Consider the following 19,831-nt stretch of genomic DNA (forward strand, 5'->3'; position numbering starts at 1 on the left):
CCCCTCTCTGTTCTATCCCTTTCTGACCCTGGGCAGCCAGCCGCCATCGTCTCCTGGCTTCGGGGTTGTGCCGGCTGCTTGCCGTTACTCTGCCGCCTCGACCCAGCCTGCTCTCTGATGGAGGCCGCCATGCTCTCCGGTTGGCATCGGCCTTGCTCAGGAGAGTGAGGTCCACGTGCTTCTCCAACCAGGTTGCTGAGGGTCAACCGGATCCTCGTCCAGTGCCCGGTCAGGGTGGCCTCTCCATGTGGCCACAGTCAGCAGCTGCTGGCTAGAATGAGGGCTGGTCTGTTGCTTGCCCGGCTGCTTCACCTCTCCCTGTCTGGCTCCCTCAGCGCCACCCTCAATTCTCAGACAGTGGCTTTCCTTCCTTCCTTCCTTTTTTTTTTTTTTAATATTTATTTGAAGGGCAGAGTTATAGACAGGGAGAGACAGAGATCTTAGAGATCTTCTTCTTTTTTTTTTTTTTTTAAGATTTATTTATTTATTTGAAAGAGTTACACAGAGAGAGGAAAGGCAGAGAGACAGAGAGGTCTTCCATCTGATGGTTCATTCCCCAATTGGCTGCAACAGCTGGAGCTGCGCTGATCTGAAGCCAGGAGCCAAGGGCTTCTTCTGGGTCTCCCACGCAGGTGCAGGAGCCCAAGCATTCGGGCCATCTTCTATTGCTTTCCCAGAGAGCTGGGTCAAAAGTGGAGCAGCCGGGTCTCGAACCTGCGCCCATATGGGATTCCGGTACTCCAGGCCAGGGCGTTAACCCCGCTGCACCACAGCACCAGCCCCGAGAGAAAGAGATCTTTCATCCACAGGTTCACTCCCCAAATGGCCACAATGGCCGGTCAGGGTTTGGCTAAGTCCTGAAGTCCATCTGTGTCTCCTATATGGGTGCAGGGGCCCAAGCACTCAGGCCATCTGCTGCTGCTTTCTCAGGTGCATTAGCAGGGAGCTGGGTCGGAAGTGGAGCAGCCGGGGCTCGAACCGGTGCTCGTTTCAAGCTGCGGCTTCCCATGCTGCACTGCAGTGCCTTCCTCAGTTCCTCCAACCTCCTGCTTTGAGTAAGTCTGCATCTCTTTGGGATTATGACTGATGGAGATATCAGGCTTTAAAAAAGCAAGCCTTCCCCAGAATATTGCCTGTATATTCATGGAAATTTTCTTCTGCTCTCATTCAAGTCATTACATGTTCGCGTATCCTCGCTATCCATCACCAGAGGGGTGAGGCGGGGTACGGGGTTGAATCCACGGAAGGCGTTGGTTAACTGGCGTACAGACTGTCCTGAGACAGGTCTCCGGACACCTGCACTGATGTGTGGGCTGAGCTGCTCTAGGTAGAAAGTCCTGCTGTGCGGGGGCTCCACAGCCATTGAGTAGATTTTAGCTTCTCTGGCTGCCGAAGTAGAAGCGGACCTGAGAGACGGGCTGTGAGGGCCGGCTGGGGCGGGGGACGGAGGGACAGGGACCGTGTGGAGAGGGACCCAGGTGTTAGCGGTTGCCCAGGAGGTGCAGCTGTGTTCCTGCACGTGCCCAGGCCAGACCCTGGCATTACCATCGTCTTCCTCTCACACCCCGCATGGGATCCGCCAGCAGGTCCTTGGCACTGCACCGGAAGTAAACGTGCAGGTGCGGCTTCCTTCATCTCTCCCAGCGGCAGGAACAGGACCCCAGGTCCCGGACGCCCCCGGGCCTGGCTCAGCCCTCCTGCCCCCTCGCTCCCTGAGCTCGCCTCCCTCCTGCCCACGCTGCTCTCCCTGCTCTGTCTGCACTGGCCTCCCTGCCACCCTGTGGACCCACACGCAGCCCCACTACCAGTGTTTGACCTGCTGTGCGGCTCGCTCCCCGCACAGTTGGACTGCAGACGTGGCGAGGGCTGGTGCTCCTGTCGGTTCCGTTCTTTGCTGCCTCTTACGCCTGGCACTCAGTGTGCTTAGTGTATTGTGTGGGATAAAGAATAAAGTATAGTATTATAGACGTGATTGTAACAAAGATGGCTGTGTTGCCAGGTGAGACACCCGAGCCCCACATCAGAGCGTCTGGATCCGAGTCCTGGCTCCGGCTCCTGGCTAGTTCCCTGCCAGTGCAGACCGTGGAGTCACAACTCAGGTGGTTAGGTTCTGCCACCCAAGCGGAGGACCTGCATTGAGCTTTTGGCTCCCAGCTGTGGCCCTGGCCCTGGCCCTGGCCGGCCACAGTCCTTGAGGGCATCTGGGGAGTGCAGCAGCAGGTGGGAGCACTTGCAGGCGCTCTCAGGTTAGTCAGTAACAGCAACAACAAAGCCAATTGTAACAAAGACAGGAGATACAAGTTTAAACAAGGGAGATGAGAATATATGTGCAGCATATAGTGCAGAGGGTTTGTAATCCGCACATTAATAAGGAAAACAATCAGAAAAATGGGCAAAGGACGAGTGAACATTCACAGAAGGAGGAGGTGTCTCAGCCTTGAGAGGACCGCAGGCCGGTGACCGGGGCCTGCAGGTGCCAGCGGCAGCAGCGTTCCCCACTGCACCGCACACGTTGGCGTCAGCGCTCTGGGGAAGCGGCGGGCACTTGGGCTGTGGCTGAGGAAGCTCCAAGTATTCAGACCGCAAGACCCAACCCTGCGTGTCCAGAGAAACGCTCCACCCTTGACAGCAGGTTGGAGACAGGAGTGAGCTGTCTCAGTCTAAGTTGTCTGCTCTGACTTGATACAGGAGGTAGGCTGATCGGGGACATCGCTGAACCTCGGCGGGACTCGCTGGGATTCGTTATGGACGGAGAGCGGACAGGACAGGCACAGCTGCATTTGCTGTGCTTGTGGGGAGCAAACCGGACTAGACTGTTACTGGAATTAAGACTTATTCTATGCATCTGCTCTCCCACAATATGGCGCTGGGAGAGAAGTAAACAGCTTCCGCACAGCTGCCTCCAGTTCAACCAATTAACTGTAGGACTTGCTCCTGATTGGAGAGCAGCGTACTCGGCGTGTGGGCAGCCGAGTTGGGATTGGCGGAGGAGGACTATAAAGGAGGAGAGAGACGGCATGCACCAGGAACATCTATGGGGAACATCTAGCTGAAGGAACACCCGTGCAGCCCCCGAGAGACCCGGCCGGCGGTGTGCCGCTCCCCTGCGGAAGTGGGGAATGCGGCCAGGGGGAACTGCCCTTCCACGGAGGTGGAAGGGATAGTAGCCAACCCGGGAAGAACCAGCAGCAAACCCGGGGAGGGCCGAGCAGACGAAAGAACAGCGCAGGGTCCTGTGTTGCTCCTCCACGAAAACGGGGAGCGACAGTGCTAAACTCACAGGCGGCACGGGGGTGCACAGTCATGACCTCCGAAAATAAAGTGTGTGTTTTAAAGCAGCTGCACCGGCCGGCGCCGCGGCTCACCAGGCTAATCCTCCACCTGCGGCGCGAGCACCCCGGGTTCTAGTCCCGGTCGGGGCGCCGGATTCTGTCCCGGTTGCCCCTCTTCCAGTCCAGCTCTCTGCTGTGGCCAGGGAGTGCAGTGGAGGATGGCCCAAGTGCTTGGGCCCTGCACCCCATGGGAGACCAGGAGAAGCACCTGGCTCCTGGCTTCGGATTGGTGTAGCGTGCCGGCTGTAGCGGCCATTTTGGGGGGGGGTGAACCAACAGAAGGAAGACCTTTCTCTCAGTCTCTCTCTGTCTAACTCTGCCTGTCAAAAAAAAAAAAAAAAAAGCATCTGTATTGAGTCATTAGGCAAAGCCAGGGGGCGGGGCAGAGCTGTTGCCTGGACACACATCAGCACGGGAGACTGCTCTGCGTCTCGATGTGTTTCCAACCCACTGTGAGGACTTGGCCGGCACCTGGAGATGCAGGCTCCTGCAGAGCTGTCGAGACTGAGGGGAGGCGGGGGGACTGGGAGCCCCCAGACAGCGAGGAGAGAGGGCAGGCACCGCAGCAAGCCCTTGATCTCTCTGGGCAGCAGTGCCTCCGCTGTGAACTGGGGGTGGAGGGGTACTTGCCCCATAAGGGCTTTCAGGACTAGTTGAGTTGGGCTGTTGACATGGCTGGGTACACAGCACACCCTCAGTGCCCCCACGGGGGCAGTGAATTAGGCAGCACCCCCCTTCTCCTTGTTACTTGTCAGTCAGTGCTTTGTGCCACCCCACGGGCCTTCCCAGGAACACGTGGGAGCTACGTCTGGATCCAGCAGTTTTGCTCCTGGGAGTTTTTTCTGTGAGTTAATTAAAGAGATGTGCCAGCACACGTGCGTGTGGGTGTTAGACTGGCAGAAAACTGGAGCCAGTTAAAAGTCTTGGGGGTTAGTTAAGCCCCCAGGTTGCGAATGGTAAAGGCAGTAGGTGTCCATTCACAGTTGTGGGAAACGTCTGTTATGTGTGAAATCAGGTTCTGTGAAGCAGAGTGTAAAACATCCTCGTGGTTCTGCTGTCTGTAGAGTGACAGTGAGCAGTGTGTTCACACACACACTCACTCAGCGTACACCAGGATGTCAGCAGAGCTGGTCACGGGGGGACAGGAGTAGGTGTCGTTGACTTTCCTTACGACTGTTCTCTGATGTTCAACACGGGCGTAGCTAGGCTACAGGAGGGACACTGTGCTGGGACACGTTGGAGAGCTGAACTGACTGGAGCTTGGCGTTTGGGGACTTTTTGCCCCGACACCTGCCTGTGACTGCATGAAATGCTGCCTCGGCTCCTGGGGAACGGGCTGCTCGCACTGTAAGAGGCCCAGGGGCTCTGGGAGAGTCTGTTCCAAGAACTTAGACAGCAAAGAGGAAAAGCAGCCCGTGGCATCCACTGCCGGCTGAGTCTGCGGAAGCCGGGGGGGGGGGGGGCGCCGCTGCAAAACTGGTTGGACTCCAGCACGCAGCCGGTTAACCTGCTCCCTAGGTGCTGGAGCTGGGGGTGGCAGGGCTGGGCGTGGCCTCTTGGGAGGCTGGAGGCTGATTGGCCGCGTCTTGTGGCCGCCCATCGCCCTGCCTGTTCAGGACTGGGTCGCCTGGCACACCCTCGGGGACTCTGCTCTGGGGTTCCAGCTCTCCTCTGGAGGACAGAGGACACAGCCGGTCTTGTCCTGAGCAAGATGGTTCTCAAAACGGAGGAAGAGGAGGGTGAGTGAGCCCGGCAGGGAGTGGGCAGTGGAGTTTAAGGGTCTCTGGGGCAGAGTTCGGAGTCAGCCGGACTCTGCTGTGCCTCTCGTCTTGGGGAGCGTGGACGAGGCTTCTCCTAGTGCCCAGGAGTCCGAGGGTCTTGGGGGGAGGTGAGTGTGTGAGGGTGAGCACCAGGTGCTCCCCCAGGGCCCCGCCACGGGCGGTTCTCAGGGGGACCCGGCCGCGGCCTCCGTGTTGACTGTGTTCGTACTTCCTGGATCTGCCTCGCAGGAGCTCTGGATTGCACAAGCACCCAGAAGTAACCGAGCTCAAACGGCGGTGGCTCAGACTGGGCTGAGAGTGCCGTGAGGCTGGGGGAGGGACAGAATGTGACCGAGGGGAGAGACACGGGCAGCTCGATCCTCTGCTCTGGGGACTGGGGCAAGACCGCAGCCCCACAGCGTCTGTGCAGCTTCCGCAGCCCCACGCCCACGCCGCAAACAGTGCAGCTGTGAGTAATAGGCTGACAAACTCTGTGGCTTCGAAATCCCACAAGATCCTGAAGAACTGCGTCTGAAAGTCCCCAGACAGGGCTTCCCGACTGTCTGGAGCCCCCGGGCGGCGTGAGCGTCTCCGTGAGGTCTTCAGGTGCCTTCAGAGGACAGAGTGGTGCAGGATGGCCACTGGTGTGTAGCTGGGAGTGAGTGACAGGAATAAGTTTGAAATTTTGAGGTTTCCTTTTATGTTTTCCTTCTCTGGCTCACTGTGAAATTCTTTTTTAAAAAATTATTTTATTTATTTGAAAGGGTTACCGAGAGGAAGAGACATATGGGTGGAGGGGAGGGGTCAGAGCTTGATCTTCCACCTGCTGGTTCATTCCTCAAGGAGCCGGGGCTGGGCCAGGCTGAATCCAGGAGCCAGGAGCTTCTTCCAAGTCTCCCGTGTGGGTGCAGGGGCCCAGGGACTTGGGCCGTCTTCCGCTGCCTTCCTAGGCACGTTAGCAGGGAGCTGGATTGGAAGCGGTGCCCATAAGGGATGGCTGGCGCTGCAGACAGCAGCTTAGCCCACTGTGAAATCCTCCGTCTCACCTCTAAGTGCAGGTTCCTCTGGAGCGTGTCCGTGGGGCAGCGTGGAAAGCTGGCCTGTGTGGAGGACACGGAGCAGTGCTTAGGCACCTGAGGAGGGGAGGACAGAGAGGCAGCCCCAGGTCGGGGCCGGCCTGCCCACTCGGGAGGTGTGATCTGAAAGGTGAGCCCATGTCAGCCAGGGCCCCTCGTCCCAGGATGTTGAGAATGTGCTGGGCAGTGGGTATGAGCCCGCGCAGTCGGCGGCCACGGGCTGCCGGCTTCTTCACGCTGTGGGCAAGCCGAGCTCAGCCCCAGCGGGAGATGCTGTGCAGTCCACGCCAGAGGGGTTCCGTGTCCATCCTGGAGGCCGTAAAGTTCACCCTCAGGTCCCCTGGACGCGTCTGCCTGATTCGGTGGTCGGAGTGATGCGGCTGAGTGGGGCCGTGTTTCAGGGGGAGGGGTTTCAGCGGCGGAATCCAAGAGCCGTGTTGAGTAAGGACCTGGAGGAAGTGGGAGCTCCCCAGGCCCACCTGGTCCCGGGCTGTTCCTGGTGGGGTTTTACCCGGAGCGTTGCCCTGGTAACCACTGCGGAAATCGACTCCTGTCCGTGTGGGAGCAAGGTTCCGAGAGGCAGTCAGGCAGATGGGAAAGTGGGGGAGACATGGAGTCTGCAGGCAGGCCCTGAGGTCCCAGGGGAGAGAGAAGTTGGGTGTCCCAGGGGTCTCCACTGGCTTAGTGCAGGGCAAGTGGAGGCTTTGCAGAATACTCTTTGAAGAAGTCCGATCCTTCCCTGCTGCCTTAATCTCAGATCCTTACGTTTCAGTGTTGCTTTTTGCCTCCCTTCACACCTGGCACATACATTGGTCACTTTCTTTGCTGTCTTATGTAGATGTAAGTGAGAATTAACCAGTGGAATTAGTTGGGCATTGTCTTCCTAACCACCACGGTTGGTTCTGCGATGATTCGGTCCTCGGCCCTCCTTGATCAGCCTCTGAGCCTTCCCTTGGGATAGACTGCACCCTCCCCAGTGCCGGCCCTGAGGCCCCCGCATGCAGACCTAAGCTCCGCTCCTGGTGCCGGCCCACTCCCGCACACCCGCACACCCCGGGCCCTGGCCGCGCCCACTGCCCCAGCACCCAGTCGCTTCTCAGGTGCCTGCACGTGCTTGGTATGTGCCAGTCCCTCTGCCTCTCTGTGTGGGGAATCTGTCGTTCCTTCGAGTCCTGGCTCAAGGCTGGACCTTCTCCAAGGTGCTGGGCCGCGGGGCCGCCGTGTGGGTGTGTCGCTGCCACAGCACCCACCCTATGCCACTGGCCTTTCTGTGCGCAGGGCAGGCCCTGGAGCTAGCTGAATCACAAGCATCGGCTGCACCCGGGGCAGGCGCTCAGCACGGACTGGGCTGCAGTGAATCCGGGCCTCCTCCCAGAGGATGAGGAGCTGTGGCCGCCTTGGGCCTTCAGTCTGAATGGGTCGTACCCGCAGCCTGCCGGGGTGCGCACGTGCATTACATCTTGTACCTCGTCTGTGAGCTGGAGGGACCAGTGCAGAATTCATTATCAGGAAATATGCAGAGCTTATGGTGGAACTTTCGTACAGTTAAAAAAAAAAGACAGTGTTTTAAGTGGTAAGATAACCGTGTGTGTACACAGTCGTATTATTTATAGGGAAATACGCGAGAGTTAGTCTACTGCCCCTGCAAAGGACATGGGTGCTCGGCCACCTCTGAAGTGCGTCCCCGATGCCCCTCGCTCCTCTCCTGTCCTCTCGATGCCTCCTTGTGACTGTGCCCGTCTGCTGTCGGACCGCTCGCTCAGGCTGAGGCATCAGCAGGAAGACTAAGACACGAAGCATTTCTAATTCCTTTCATTATGGATCAAGTTTGTGCTTTGCAGGATCAAAGCTGGTCGTGTCTGTGTTTTTACTCAGGAGCGTGTCTGGCATCGTGCAAAGCACGTGTCACAGCAAAACCCTGCATCACCCTCTGCTGTGATAAGTTTGAAGGGGACTCTCTAGTTTGAATATTTTTTTTAAAGATTTATTTTATTTTATTTGAGAGGCAGAGGCAGAGAGAGAGAGAGAGGTCTTCCATCCCCTGGTTCACTTCCCAGATGGCTGCAATGGCTGGAGCTGCGCTGATCCAAAGCCAGGAGCCAGGAGATTTTTCTGGGTCTCCCACGCGAGTGCAGGGCCCCAAGGACTTGGGCCATCTTCCACTGCTTTCCCAGGCCATAGCAAGGAGCTGGATGGGAAGAGGAGCAGCCAGGACTCGAACCAGCACCCATATGAGATACCGACACTGCAGGCGGTGGTTTTGCCCACTGTGCCACAGTGCCAGCCCTCTAGTTTGACTTTCACGGGCTTTTCTGTTGAATATATCAGAGATGAATGCTCTCGGCGCTGTAGAGAGGTTTAGAGCTGCCCTCCCTCCTCCCCTTCCTCCTCCTCCTCCCCTCTCCGCCTTCTTCTCCTTACTGCCCCCCCCCCTTTTCTTTTTATAAAGAGATTTATTTATTTGAAAGTTAGAGTTACAAAGAGAGAGGATCACTCCCTAGATGGTCACAACGGCCAGGCCAAAACCAGAAGTTTCATCAGGGTCTCCTATGTGGTACGGGGGCCCGAGCACTCAGCCATCTTCCTCTGCTTTTCCCGGTCGTTAGCAGGGAACTGGATTGGAAGTGGAGCAGCTGGGACACGAACTGGCGCCCGCGTGGGGTGTTGGCGTCACAGGTAGCGGCTAAGCACAGTGCCAGCCCTGCCTTTGCTTTTGATGAAGCAGGTGGAGCGAGGCCTCGGATTCCGCTGCTCGCAAGAGTTGATCTGCGTCGAGTCTCTGAAGCTTTCTGTAGTCTCCCGGTTTTCAACACCAAAATGCAGAGCTGGCTGTGGGGGTCAGAGGCAAAGTCTGGCTGGCAGGTTTCTGGAAGGTGTTGTTGGAAGGAATAGGCAGGTAGTAGAGGTCTAGAGGCTCCGGTCTGGGACGCTAAGGGCTCTTAGGAGCCTGCAAACTGACCAGCTGACGTGAGGACCAGGCTGGGAATCGGGAGTGGCCCCACGGAGCAGGACAGCCTCCGGTTTTCATTCACCCCTCCCTGTGGCGGGGGGAAGTTCTAGACCATGCTCATGTCTGGGCTGGCAGAGCCTGCGTATATGGTCTGTGCTGGCTCAGTCCGAGGCGGAGGGCGAGGCCTCCCGGGGCTATCCCAGTCTCCTTCTCTGTTTGCCCTGCGGTTCTGGCGCCGTCTGACGTCAGCGTCACTGAATGTCCAGCGTCCCCACCTCTGCTGTCCTCTCCTGGCAGCTCAGCGGTGTTTCCTCTTCACTTCTGAAGAGCTGCCGCCGTGGGGAATTCACACAGGTTCCGTCTTGCGGGTGGAGCCAGGAAGTGACAGATGGGACCGAGTTGCCCAGAGCAGTGCGGTCGTGGACCATGAGAGCCGTGAGGTGCCTCCGGTGTTCCCAGGCCCAGACCTGGCGAGCTCCGCGTGCCGCAGCCTTGCCGGGGCCTGCGCTCTGGTGCAGTGGATCAAGCTGCTGCTCAGGACACCAGTGTCTCATAGCCGAGTGCCTGTGCGAGTCCTGCAGGGCCTCTGCCCAGCCCCCTTCACCCTGGGAAGGCAGCGACTGGAGGCCCAGGTGACCGGGCCCCTCCGTGCAGACAGGATGGAGTTCTGGCTCCTGGCTTTGGTCCGGCCCAGCTCTGCTGTTGGGGCCTTCTGGAGAGTGAACCAGTGGATGGATGACCTCTCTCTGCCTGTAGATAAATCTAATTTTTTTTCTTTTTTCTTTTTTATTTGACAGGCAGAGTTAGACAGTGAGAGAGAGAGAGACAGAGAGAAAGGTCTTCCTTCCGTTGATTCACCCCCAAATGGCCAGCACGGCCGGCACGCTGCGCCGATCCGAAGCCAGGAGCCAGGTGCTTCTCCTGGTCTCCCATGCGGGTGCAGGGCCCAAGCACTTGGGCCATCCTCCACTGCACTCCCGGGCCACAGCAGAGAGCTGGCCTGGAAGAGGGGCAACCGGGACAGAATCCGCAGTGCCAGCGCTACAGGCGGAGGATTAGCCTAGTGAGCTGCGGCACTGGCCATTTTTTCCTTTAAGATTTATTTATTTGAAAGCCAGAGTTGCAGAGGTGGGAAGAGGCAGACAGAGATCTTCATCTGCTGGTTCACTCCCCAAGTGGATGCAATGGCTGGGCTGAGCCAGGTTGAAGCCAGGAGCTTCATCTGAGTCTCCCACGTGGGTGCAGGGGCCCAAGCACTTGGCCATCTTCCACTGCTTTCCCAGGCCATTAGCAGGGAGTTGGATTGGAAAAGGAGCAGCCAGGATTGGAACCAGCACCCATATGAGATGCTGATGTCACAGGTGGCGGCTTTACCCACTGTGCCACAACACTGGCCCCAGATAAACAGATCTTAAACATTTTTCAGAAAGGCCCATTGCCATGGCTCCCTGGAGGGACTCTGAGCCCAGACCAGCCAGGAATTAGCGACTTTTGGGATATGGTGGTGTCATGTCCTCACCTGTTACTGGTCACCTTTCTGGTTTTTTTCCGGACTACCTCATGCACTTGCTTCTGTAGACGTAGGCACCCCAGTGCACCGGGGGATGGTGGGGACAGAGCACCCACATCCTGCAGCCTGGGCCAGCACGTTCCTCGCTTCCTCCCAAGAGCAGTCTCCTGAATTATCGTGTGCTTTCTTACTCTGGAAGCTCAACGTCTGGTCCCGGAGAGATTTAGCGAGTTTCTGTTCTGAGCCACTGCCTGCTGCTGCTTCGTCTCCCTGCTGTCTGGCTTCTCGGGTCAGAGAACGCAGAGGAGCCTGTGGACTCAGAGCAGGACGGTGAGGTCTCAGCAGGAGTGTCTCGTGTCTCGGTGCCGGAATAGAGCCCAAGGTCACAGCGGGTGTGTCTCGTGTCTCGGTGCCGGAATAGAGCCCAAGGAAGTCTCCACAGACATGCTCTGCACCGGCCTCGGCCAGTCGGTGACTGGTGGCGTCCCGTGTTTGAACACATGGACCCTTGGGTGCCCTGCAGCTGCAGCTTCGCAGAAAGGCAGAACAGGAAGACCCCGAGCTCCCTCTCTGTCTCCCCCAGCCCTCGGTGGAGGAGGCCACTGGGTGCTGCTGGGCGCTGCTGGTGGCCGCTGGGCACTGCTGGAGGCCGCTGGGTGCTACTGGAGGCCTCTGGGCACTGCTGGTGGCTGCTGGACCACTGCTGATGGCCGCTGGACCACTGCTGATGGCCGCTGGGCGCTGCTGGAGGCCACTGGGCGCTGCTGGCGGCTGCTGGGTGCCCTTCCGGAAGCTTTCTGTGCATGGGCCACACTCCGGGACCCTCGGGCAGTGCTCTGGCCAGTCTGCCTCCTTGGCCGTGGCTTAGCTCTCTAGGTTAGCGACTGGAGATACCTCACGCTTCTAAGAAGTCTCTACTTTTTGCAGTTTTGGGAGTGTGCTCCTTGGGTAAATTCTTACACAGAATTTAAGCTTCACATTCTGCCAGCATTGTGGTGTGGCACCACCTGCCACTCTGGCATTCCATACAGGCACCAGTTCAAGTCCAGGCTTCTCCACTTCTGATCCAGCTCTCTGCTATGGCCTGAGAAAGCAGCAGAGGATGGCCCAAGTCCTTGGGCTCCTGCACCCGTGTGAGAGACCTGGATGAAGCTTTTGGCTGCTGGCTTCAGCCTGGCCTAACCCCGGCCATTGTGGCCATTTGGGGAGTAAACCAGTGGATGGAAGATTCGCTCTCTCTTTTTCTCTCTCTCTTTTTCTCTTTGTCTCTCCCTCTCTCTGTCTGTAACCCTGTCTCTCAAATAAATAAATAAATCTTTTAAAAAAAAGTATTATTATTCTATTCATTTACCTCCCAACTGTAAGAATGAGGGGAGGCCGGCGCCGTGGCTCACTAGGCTAATCCTCCGCCTTGCGGCGCCGGCACACCGGGTTCTAGTCCCGGTCTGGGTGCCGGATTCTGTCCCGTTGCCCCTCTTCCAGGCCAGCTCTCTGCTGTGGCCTGGGAGTGCAGTGGAGGATGGCCCAGGTGCTTGGGCCCTGCACCCCATGGGAGACCAGGAGAAGCACCTGGCTCCTGGCTTCGGATCAGTGCAATGCGCCGGCCGCGGCAGCCATTGGAGGGTGAACCAATGGCAAAAGGAAGACCTTTCTCTCTGTCTCTCTCTCTCACTGTCCACTCTGCCTGTCAAAAGAATGAGGGGAAAAACACACTTGGATTCACTAAATTTTTAAGTGCAAAATTAAAACATAAATAATACACAGTTTTCCATTACTTTGGCAAAAATCAGAATGTTTGATGACAGAAGATACCATAGGCCCCCACTTATTGCTAGTTAAGTATAAATTGGTATAATCTTTTATACTTCTGAAACTTAAAATGCACAAACCTTCTAAGAATTTGATTCTTTTTATTTTATTTTATTTATTTTATTTTTTTTTTTGGACAGGCAGAGTGGACAGTGAGAGAGAGAGACAGAGAGAAAGGTCTTCCTTTTCTGTTGGTTCACCCTCCAATGGCTGCTGCGGCTGGCGTACTGCACTGATCCGAAGCCAGGAGCCAGGTGCTTTTCCTGGTCTCCCATGTGGGTGCAGGGCCAAATCCTCCACTGCACTCCCAGGCCACAGCAGAGAGCTGGCCTGGAAGAGGGGCAACTGGGACAGAATCTGGCGCCCCAACCAGGACTAGGACCCGGTGTGCCAGCGCCGCAGGCGGAGGATTAGCCTAATGAGCTGTGGTGCCGGCCAAATTTGATTCTTTTTAAATTTTCTCTTATTAAAAATTTATTTTATTTATCTGAAAGGCAGAGTTACAGAGAGAGGGAGAGAGAGACACAGAGAGAGATCTTCCATGGCTGCAGGGACCCAAGTACTTGGACCATCATCTGCTGCTTTCTCAGGCCATTAGCAGGGAGCTGGATCAGAAGTGGAGCAGCCCAGACTTGAACCGCTGCCCATGTGGGATGCCCAGCAGAGGCTTACCCTACTACACCACAGCACCAGCCCCAAATAACAATATGTTCTTTTTTTAATATTTATTTATTTGAAATGCATAGTTACAAAGAGGCAGAGAGAGAGAGAGAGAGATCTTCCATCATCTGCTGGTTCATTCTCCAATGGCCACAATGACTAGAGCTGGGCTGATCCGAAGCCAGGAGCCAGGAGCTTCTTCTAGATCTCTCACGTGGGTGCAGGGCCCTAGAACTTGGGCCATCTTCTACTGCTTTCCCAGGCCGTAACAGGGAGCTGGATCGGAAGTGGAATAGCCGGGATTCGAACAGCGGGATGCCGGCACTGCAGGTGGCGGCTTTTCCCGCTACGCCACTGCCTGGCCGTGTATGAACATTGTTTTGTGTCTGTTCGTGTCTCTCATTCTGTAACATGCCGCTGTACCCCTCTGCTCGTTGTCCTTGTCTGTGTCTTACTGATTTCCCGTCCACGTGGGAGTTCGTCATCCTAGGGGATTACCTTTTGCCTTTTCGAGTTTTACTCTCCGGTCAAAAGCTTTTCACGGTTGTAGACAGATTCTCCAGGGTGATGACCGTGTCAATCCGTTCCTTGCTCGGAGTTTGTGTGGTTTGTGTATTCTGAGTGAGAGCTTTGGCAGCTCAGGGTGTGCCTGGACGTGGGCGGGGCAGGCACTTGCTAGGCCCAGCAGGTTCTTGCCGACCTGAAGCGCCACCTTGGTGCGGAGCCCTCCTAGGTGCAGGCCCAGTTACTGACATCTGTGTGTCAGTGTCTTGTCTGTGCCTGCACCAGCCCTGCCCCCTCCGTGTTTTCTGAACCCTTCTCACATGTTCGCCACATGAACTCGGGTGTCCTTTTCACGACTGTGTGTCTGCAAACTCTTGCTGGTGGCGTCAGCCCGAAGCCTGCGTCACCGGGGGCAGAGCTGTCACTGCTGGGTCCTACCTGTGCGCCAGCCCTCCTCTGCCTTCCTGATGTCTTTCTCCTGGCTCTGCTGCCGAGCCCTCGTGGCGTGGGGTGATCTGCCGGTGTTTGGGGGTAGCATAGAGTTGACGAGAGAAGCCAAGTGCATCTCGTGGTCCAAGGTGCCAGCCGAGCCTGAGGAAGCGTTGCGGTAGGGAGGAGCCCGAGGAACGCCCGTGGACTCGGGAGCTCAGGGCCCTCACCGGTCAGCTCCCTCCTGAGTGGGCTTTGGAGGGGAAGGCGCCACCCGCGAGGTCTCAAAGGCCAGACGCTTGACCCTCCTGGCTCCCTCCCACTGTTCAGCCTCCTGCCACGCTCACTTCTCCCTGAGGAGGACGATGGGATCTCGCCGGGAGGAAGTGTGCTGTGGCCCCGCTCGCCGGTGAGCAGCCTGGGCCCGTGCAGCTCCCGCAGGCTGGCGCCCTGGCGTTGCCTGTGGCGTCCCTGGACGCGGGACAGCTCTGCGGAGCTGGACTCCGCTCCTGGGAGCCGCTCTCTGCTCTCAAGTGAGAGTAGACGCGGTTTCTCCCTCAGGAGACACGGACCCGGCCCGGAGCAGGGACTGTTGCTGGTGAGCCTCGGTGTCCAGGTGGAGGGAGGAGAGGTTGAGGACCTGAGGCCTCACGGCTTTAGGTCGATGGCGCGGTGGTGCCTGGAGCCTGCTCACGGTTATTCGGGTGAGGGCCCTCTGAGCAGTGTACTGATTCATCTCGGGCTTGGGCCCGTCTGCTTCCCTCCCGCTCCCGCGCCTGTGCACGGTGTACGCGGCTGCTGCTGCCCCTGCCGGAACAGAGTTCCCGGCTCCTGGCGTCCACCCAGCAGCCTCAGTGGTTGTGGGCGATTCAGGGGAGGGAGCCAGCAGATGGAAAATGCTGCCTCTCCGCCTCTGAAATGGGTACAGAAATAAATCTTTAAAAATAAGAAAAAAAGACAACAGTAGGTTGGACTTGAGCAGCTCTGTTGGGGCAGGGAGGGGGCACCTTGGCTGGGCTAGGGTGAGAGGTGGGATTATTCAGGGAGGGGGCACAGAGGCCTGGGATGAGCGGAGCTGAAACTCCAGTCCTCGATTTTGTTGAAAATTGGTGTCCTTGGGGCTGGTGTTGTGACATATCAGATAAAGCCACCACCTGTGACACGTGTATCCCATAGGGGTGCTGGTTCGTGTCCCAGTTGCTCTACTTCGATCCAGCTTCTCGCTGATGGCCTGGGAAAAACAGTGGAAGATGGCTCAAGGGTTTGAGTCCCTGCACCTGCGTGGGAGACCGGGACGGAGCTTCCTGGCCGTTGTGGCCGTCTGGGGGTGAACAGCGTATGGAAGACCGACCTCTCTCTCTCTCTGTCTCTGTCTATAGCTCTGCCTTTCAAATAAATAAATAAATACATCTTTTTTTTTTTTAATTGACATCATTTTGTGGCTTAAAACAGCAATTCCGTAAGTAATTTTAGGGTTTATTTTTCACAGACTTAGTATACGTCTTCTGAATGAGCACTGCCGCTTTGACACGACGTTGACGCGGTCATCCTCTGGCTTTCTCTTCAGACACATCTGCTGGGACACAGAGCCGGTGTCTGTGGGCCAGGGCTGGTGACGGTGCCGCAGTGGTGAGGACATCTGTCCGCATTCCGCAGCTGGCTGGACCCGCAGAGGCAGCTCCGAGCTCAGCGTGGCAGCGGGGCGGGCCCTGGAGGGAGGGTTCCGTCTTCATTCGTGGGCAGAAGACTGGAGGGAGGTGGGGGTGGCAGTGGTGGTGTTCTGCCTAGATCAGTGGTTCTTAACCAGGGCAGTGTTGGTCCAGCGGACAGCTGGCAATGTCTGGAGACTCTTGGTTGTCGGCCCGTTCGGGGGGCTGGTGGAGAGATGTGCCACGATGCAGTGGGGTGGAGGCCCGCGAGGCAGTTGAGTGCCCTGGGGTGCACGGGGCGGGGGGGGAGGCGGCCCCAGCAGGGATGGGCCCGAGTGCCGGTGGCCCTGGTGGCAGAGCCCTGCTCTGTGCCGCTGTGCACTGACTGACTGGCTTGTCCTTCCCTCTCCTTGCTGCTTTTGTACTTTTTTTTTTTTTTTAATCTTGTGTCAATTAGAATGGCTGTAATCAAAAGACAAAAGTAACGAATGCTGGTGAGGATTTGAAGAAAGGGGCAAGTTAATGCAGCTGTTATGGAAAACAGTACGGAAGGGCCTCAAAGAACCACAACTGGATCTGCCAGCGACGCGGCAGCCCCAGTATCCCCTGGGCATGCACCCAAGGGAGTGAGGTCATCCGACACGGGGCCTGCCGAGGTCACGCGGCACTGCTCACGTCGGCAGCCCAGGTGTGGTCCCCCGGCTGTCTGCTGAGGGGCGCGCTAGGAACAGGCAGAATACAGACTCACGGGAGGCTTTGTTTTTTATTTTTAAAGTTCTGTTTGAGAGATAGGACACCTGTCCTGCGATGGCCACGCAGCCAAGGGGCTGAAGCTGGGGACTCAGCCCACCCCCCCGTAAGGAGCAGGAACCCAGCTTCTTAAGCCATCACTGGCTTCCATGGCTGGTGCTAGCAGAAAGCCACAGCCAGGAACTGAACCCAGGAACGGCCACAGTAGGACGTGGCAGCCTAGCCAGTGTCTGTACGGCTAGGCCACAGGCCTGCCCCACGCCAGGGGACGTTACTCAGCCGTAACAGTGAATGAGACCTCGTCATGTATGCAGCATGTGCGGAAGCTGACACGTGTTAGGTAGCCGGCCCTGCATGTGACGCTCAGAGTGCCGCTGAGGGTCAGGATGTGGGGGGTGGGGGTGGGGCCCAGTGAGGAGGGAGGCAGATGTTCCAGCCTGCACTTGTACGGAGGGGTGGCTGCAGTCTACAGCGGTGTGTTATATTGTTTATGGAGAACTAGAAGGGAGGGGTTTGCAGGTTCACTACACAAAGAAATGACGCGTGTTTTAGGAGATGGAAAAGCTATCACCCTGATTTGATCATACGTGCCGTACTCTATAAATATGTGTAGAATTCTATGTCAATAAACAAGGAAAGCAAAACCCCAGCGGACGTCTGTCTCCTTGTTCGTCAGAGGCGGTGTTCTTCTTGTATTCTGTTCAGCACGGGGGCCTGGGCCTGTGGCGTTCTTGTGTTGGCGACTGGGGCCCCAAATGTGTGTGTCGGTGCTGGTGGTGACCCCATGACCTCTGGAGCTTGAGAGGTGGCAGGCGGGCTGCGGCAGTGCCTTGTCCCCAGCAGCCTGCGTTCTCCGGGGAGCGCAGTGCCACAGCCTCTGGGGAGCAGAGAACCACTGCGGCATCCCGCGTGGAGATGGGGGCTCAGGGTCCCCAGAGGGTTGGTGCCTGGGCCCGAGGACCTGCCCTGGGACTGAGAACATCCACTTCCCGTCCACTCAGCAGGGAGAGGCCATCGCAACCAAGGGTTAACATGGCCCAGCGGCAGCAGCCGCCAGGTTCTGCCGGAAGGGGAGAAAGCAAGTGCAGCCTATGAGCAGACGCTAGCGGTGCCTCCCCTCCCCCCAGGAGGCCGGGAGTGGGGCTGGGTAGGAGGGGCCGCTGCGATTGCATTCATGGAAATGAGCCTGCGAGGAGCAGCACGCGCGGGTGTCAGCCGCGGCCCTGCACGCCCGTCCCCGGGCCCACGCCAGCCTTCCCTGCCAGGCTCAGCTCACTGCCACCGCAGGCTCCTGCGCTGGGCCTTTGTCTCCTCCGGACGCCCTCTCCGGTGCCCTTGTGTGCTGGCACACACACACTGTCCTTGCCCCGGCTCTCCCTGCAGCCAGAGCTGGGGGCGCTCCCAGGAGCCTGGGCCTGTGGCCTCTGACGTGGAGAGCTGCGACCGGCCGAGGCTTTGATGTTGCCGCCCAGGGCTTGCCAGGACACTGGGGCCGCAGGAGAGGGGACTCGCCGCGGGTAAGAGGCCGGGTCGATGGCGCGCGGTGGAGCTGTGCCTGCAGATCCATCCCCCTGTTATGCCTTGTGCCTGCCTGCCCCCCCACCCCGCTGCCGGCTGCCGGCTGCCGGCTGCAGGAGCTGGTGTGTGTGCGGCGTTTCTCTGCATGCGTGTCCTTTGGATCCACATCTTCTACTCTTCTCGCTGGATTTTTCCGTGGGTGTCTCTGGACAGGGGTCCGAGCGTTCAGTGCAGTTTCTCCCAGGCCTGAGACTTAAGAGCAAGCCAGTAACCAGGTTCTGTGGCCCAGCTGTGGTGAGGTCAGAAACGGCGGCAGAAAGCGGTTCGGGGCGATTCTCTCTCCTCTAGACCTGCCTGCCCACGAGCTTCCGTTTTGCTTCTCAAGGGCCTTAGAGCCGTCCTGGGCAGGGGGAGCCCCCTGGGCAGCAGCACGCAGCCAGCCTGGTCCAAGGGTTCCATTGGCTAGACTGAGCGAGAACGTCTAAGTGCCAGACGAATTCGGGGTCTCTAGAGGACCAGGACACAGATAGACGGGAGGCATGAGAATGACGTGGGGGAGAACAGGCTTCCTAAGACCCCACCGAGCCTGTTTCCACAGGAGGGGTGTGGTGGCCCAGCTGCAGGCACGGGGAGTGGCCGTGCCTCGGCCTGGAGCCCTACTGCAGGCAGGACACGTACAGTTGGTCCCTCGATGGAATATGGAACTTGGGGCCTCCCCCGGGGGCTGAGGGCCAAGCCGCTGTCTCAAGGAGGCTGTCGTGGTGGGAGGGTTCTCGCTGAGTGTCCACAGTCTGCGTTCGGTCCCCATGATCCTTGAAGAAAACGCACGCACACACACGCACACACAGGAGTGGAGACAGACGACGTCTGAGTGCTGGAGAGAAACCGCGGTGACGGGCAGCAGCGCCAGGTGCTGCCCCGTGAGGCTCTGGCAGCTGTGTCGTTGAAGTGGTTGATTCTCCAGTGTTTGCTCTCATGGGAAGTGGAGCTTCACTGTGCTTGCTTCTGTAAGCCAGATTTCTAGAATAAAATTTTGTGACTCAGTTTCCGTAACCACCTTGTAATTTGACCTCATAATGCGCAGTCCAAGTCTTCCAGTGCTAGGATTTGTTGGATAGCAAGGGTCACCCTCTGTGTGGTAAGTTAGTTCATGGAGCTCCTTAGTAGACATTTTCCCACCTGAGAAGGGCTGAGATGGACACACATCCTCACTGCACACATGCGTGGGTGGAGAGAGTCGTGGGTGCCCAGGGTCACGCGCCGGATGACTCCGTGCCTCCCTTGTTAACCCTAGGCGGCAGCTCCTGGGTTCGTGCGGCGTGAGCAGTTAGGCTGGCTGGCACGTGAGCTGTCTGTAAGGCTGGGACCAGGAGCAGAGTGTGGCCGTAAACCCTTTCGCCGCAGGGGGTGGGTGGTTTGGGGAACTGCAACAGGCTCAGTGCTCCTGCCGGCAGTTTGCTGGGGCCCCCCCTGCTGCGCGCGCCCGCCAGCTCTGGGCGTGTGTGTGTGTGTGTGTGTGTGTGTGATCACTCTCACCTCCCACTTTGCAGCTGGTGGTGAAGCACTTTAAAGTGCTCTACACAAAAGGCGAATGATAGTTTCTTGGGAAAGGGACCAGGTTAAGGGATATCTTAAGTTAGGCTGTTGCTATTAAATTTTTGTTTATTTTTATTGTAAAATGCATATAACAGAAAAATTGCCATCTTAATCACTTTGTGTTGGGTTCAGTGGTGTGAAACAGTCACATTGCTGTGCAGTCATTTTTTATCTTGCAGAACTGAAACGCTGGCCACATCCAGCATCTCCCCTTCCCCTCTCAGGGGACCCCCAGTCTGCTCTCCGAGTCTGCAGATGTGACCGCTCTAGGGACCTCACACAGTCGGA

The 19,831-nt window shown here is 57.6% G+C and overlaps 1 protein-coding gene across 5 annotated transcripts in view; it reads left to right on the top strand.

Annotated features, from left to right (window-relative positions):
• Window positions 1-19,831, top strand: part of CYTH1 (cytohesin 1) — a 98,132-nt gene that overhangs the window by 37,903 nt on the left and 40,398 nt on the right. Inside the window, exon 1 of one of the 5 annotated variants that reach the window (XM_070060225.1) lies at window positions 4,916-5,071. The exons of 3 other annotated variants lie outside the window; for them this stretch is intronic. In XM_070060225.1, coding sequence (XP_069916326.1) covers window positions 5,044-5,071 — 28 coding nt within the window. In that variant the 5' untranslated portion in view covers window positions 4,916-5,043. Of the gene's footprint in view, window positions 1-4,915; window positions 5,072-17,601; window positions 17,947-19,831 lie in introns of those variants that run through there. One more of the 5 variants, XM_008252518.4, reaches the window with a different exon arrangement.

The sequence above is a fragment of the Oryctolagus cuniculus genome, chromosome 17 (genome assembly GCF_964237555.1).
Source record: "Oryctolagus cuniculus chromosome 17, mOryCun1.1, whole genome shotgun sequence".
NCBI lineage: Eukaryota > Metazoa > Chordata > Mammalia > Lagomorpha > Leporidae > Oryctolagus > Oryctolagus cuniculus.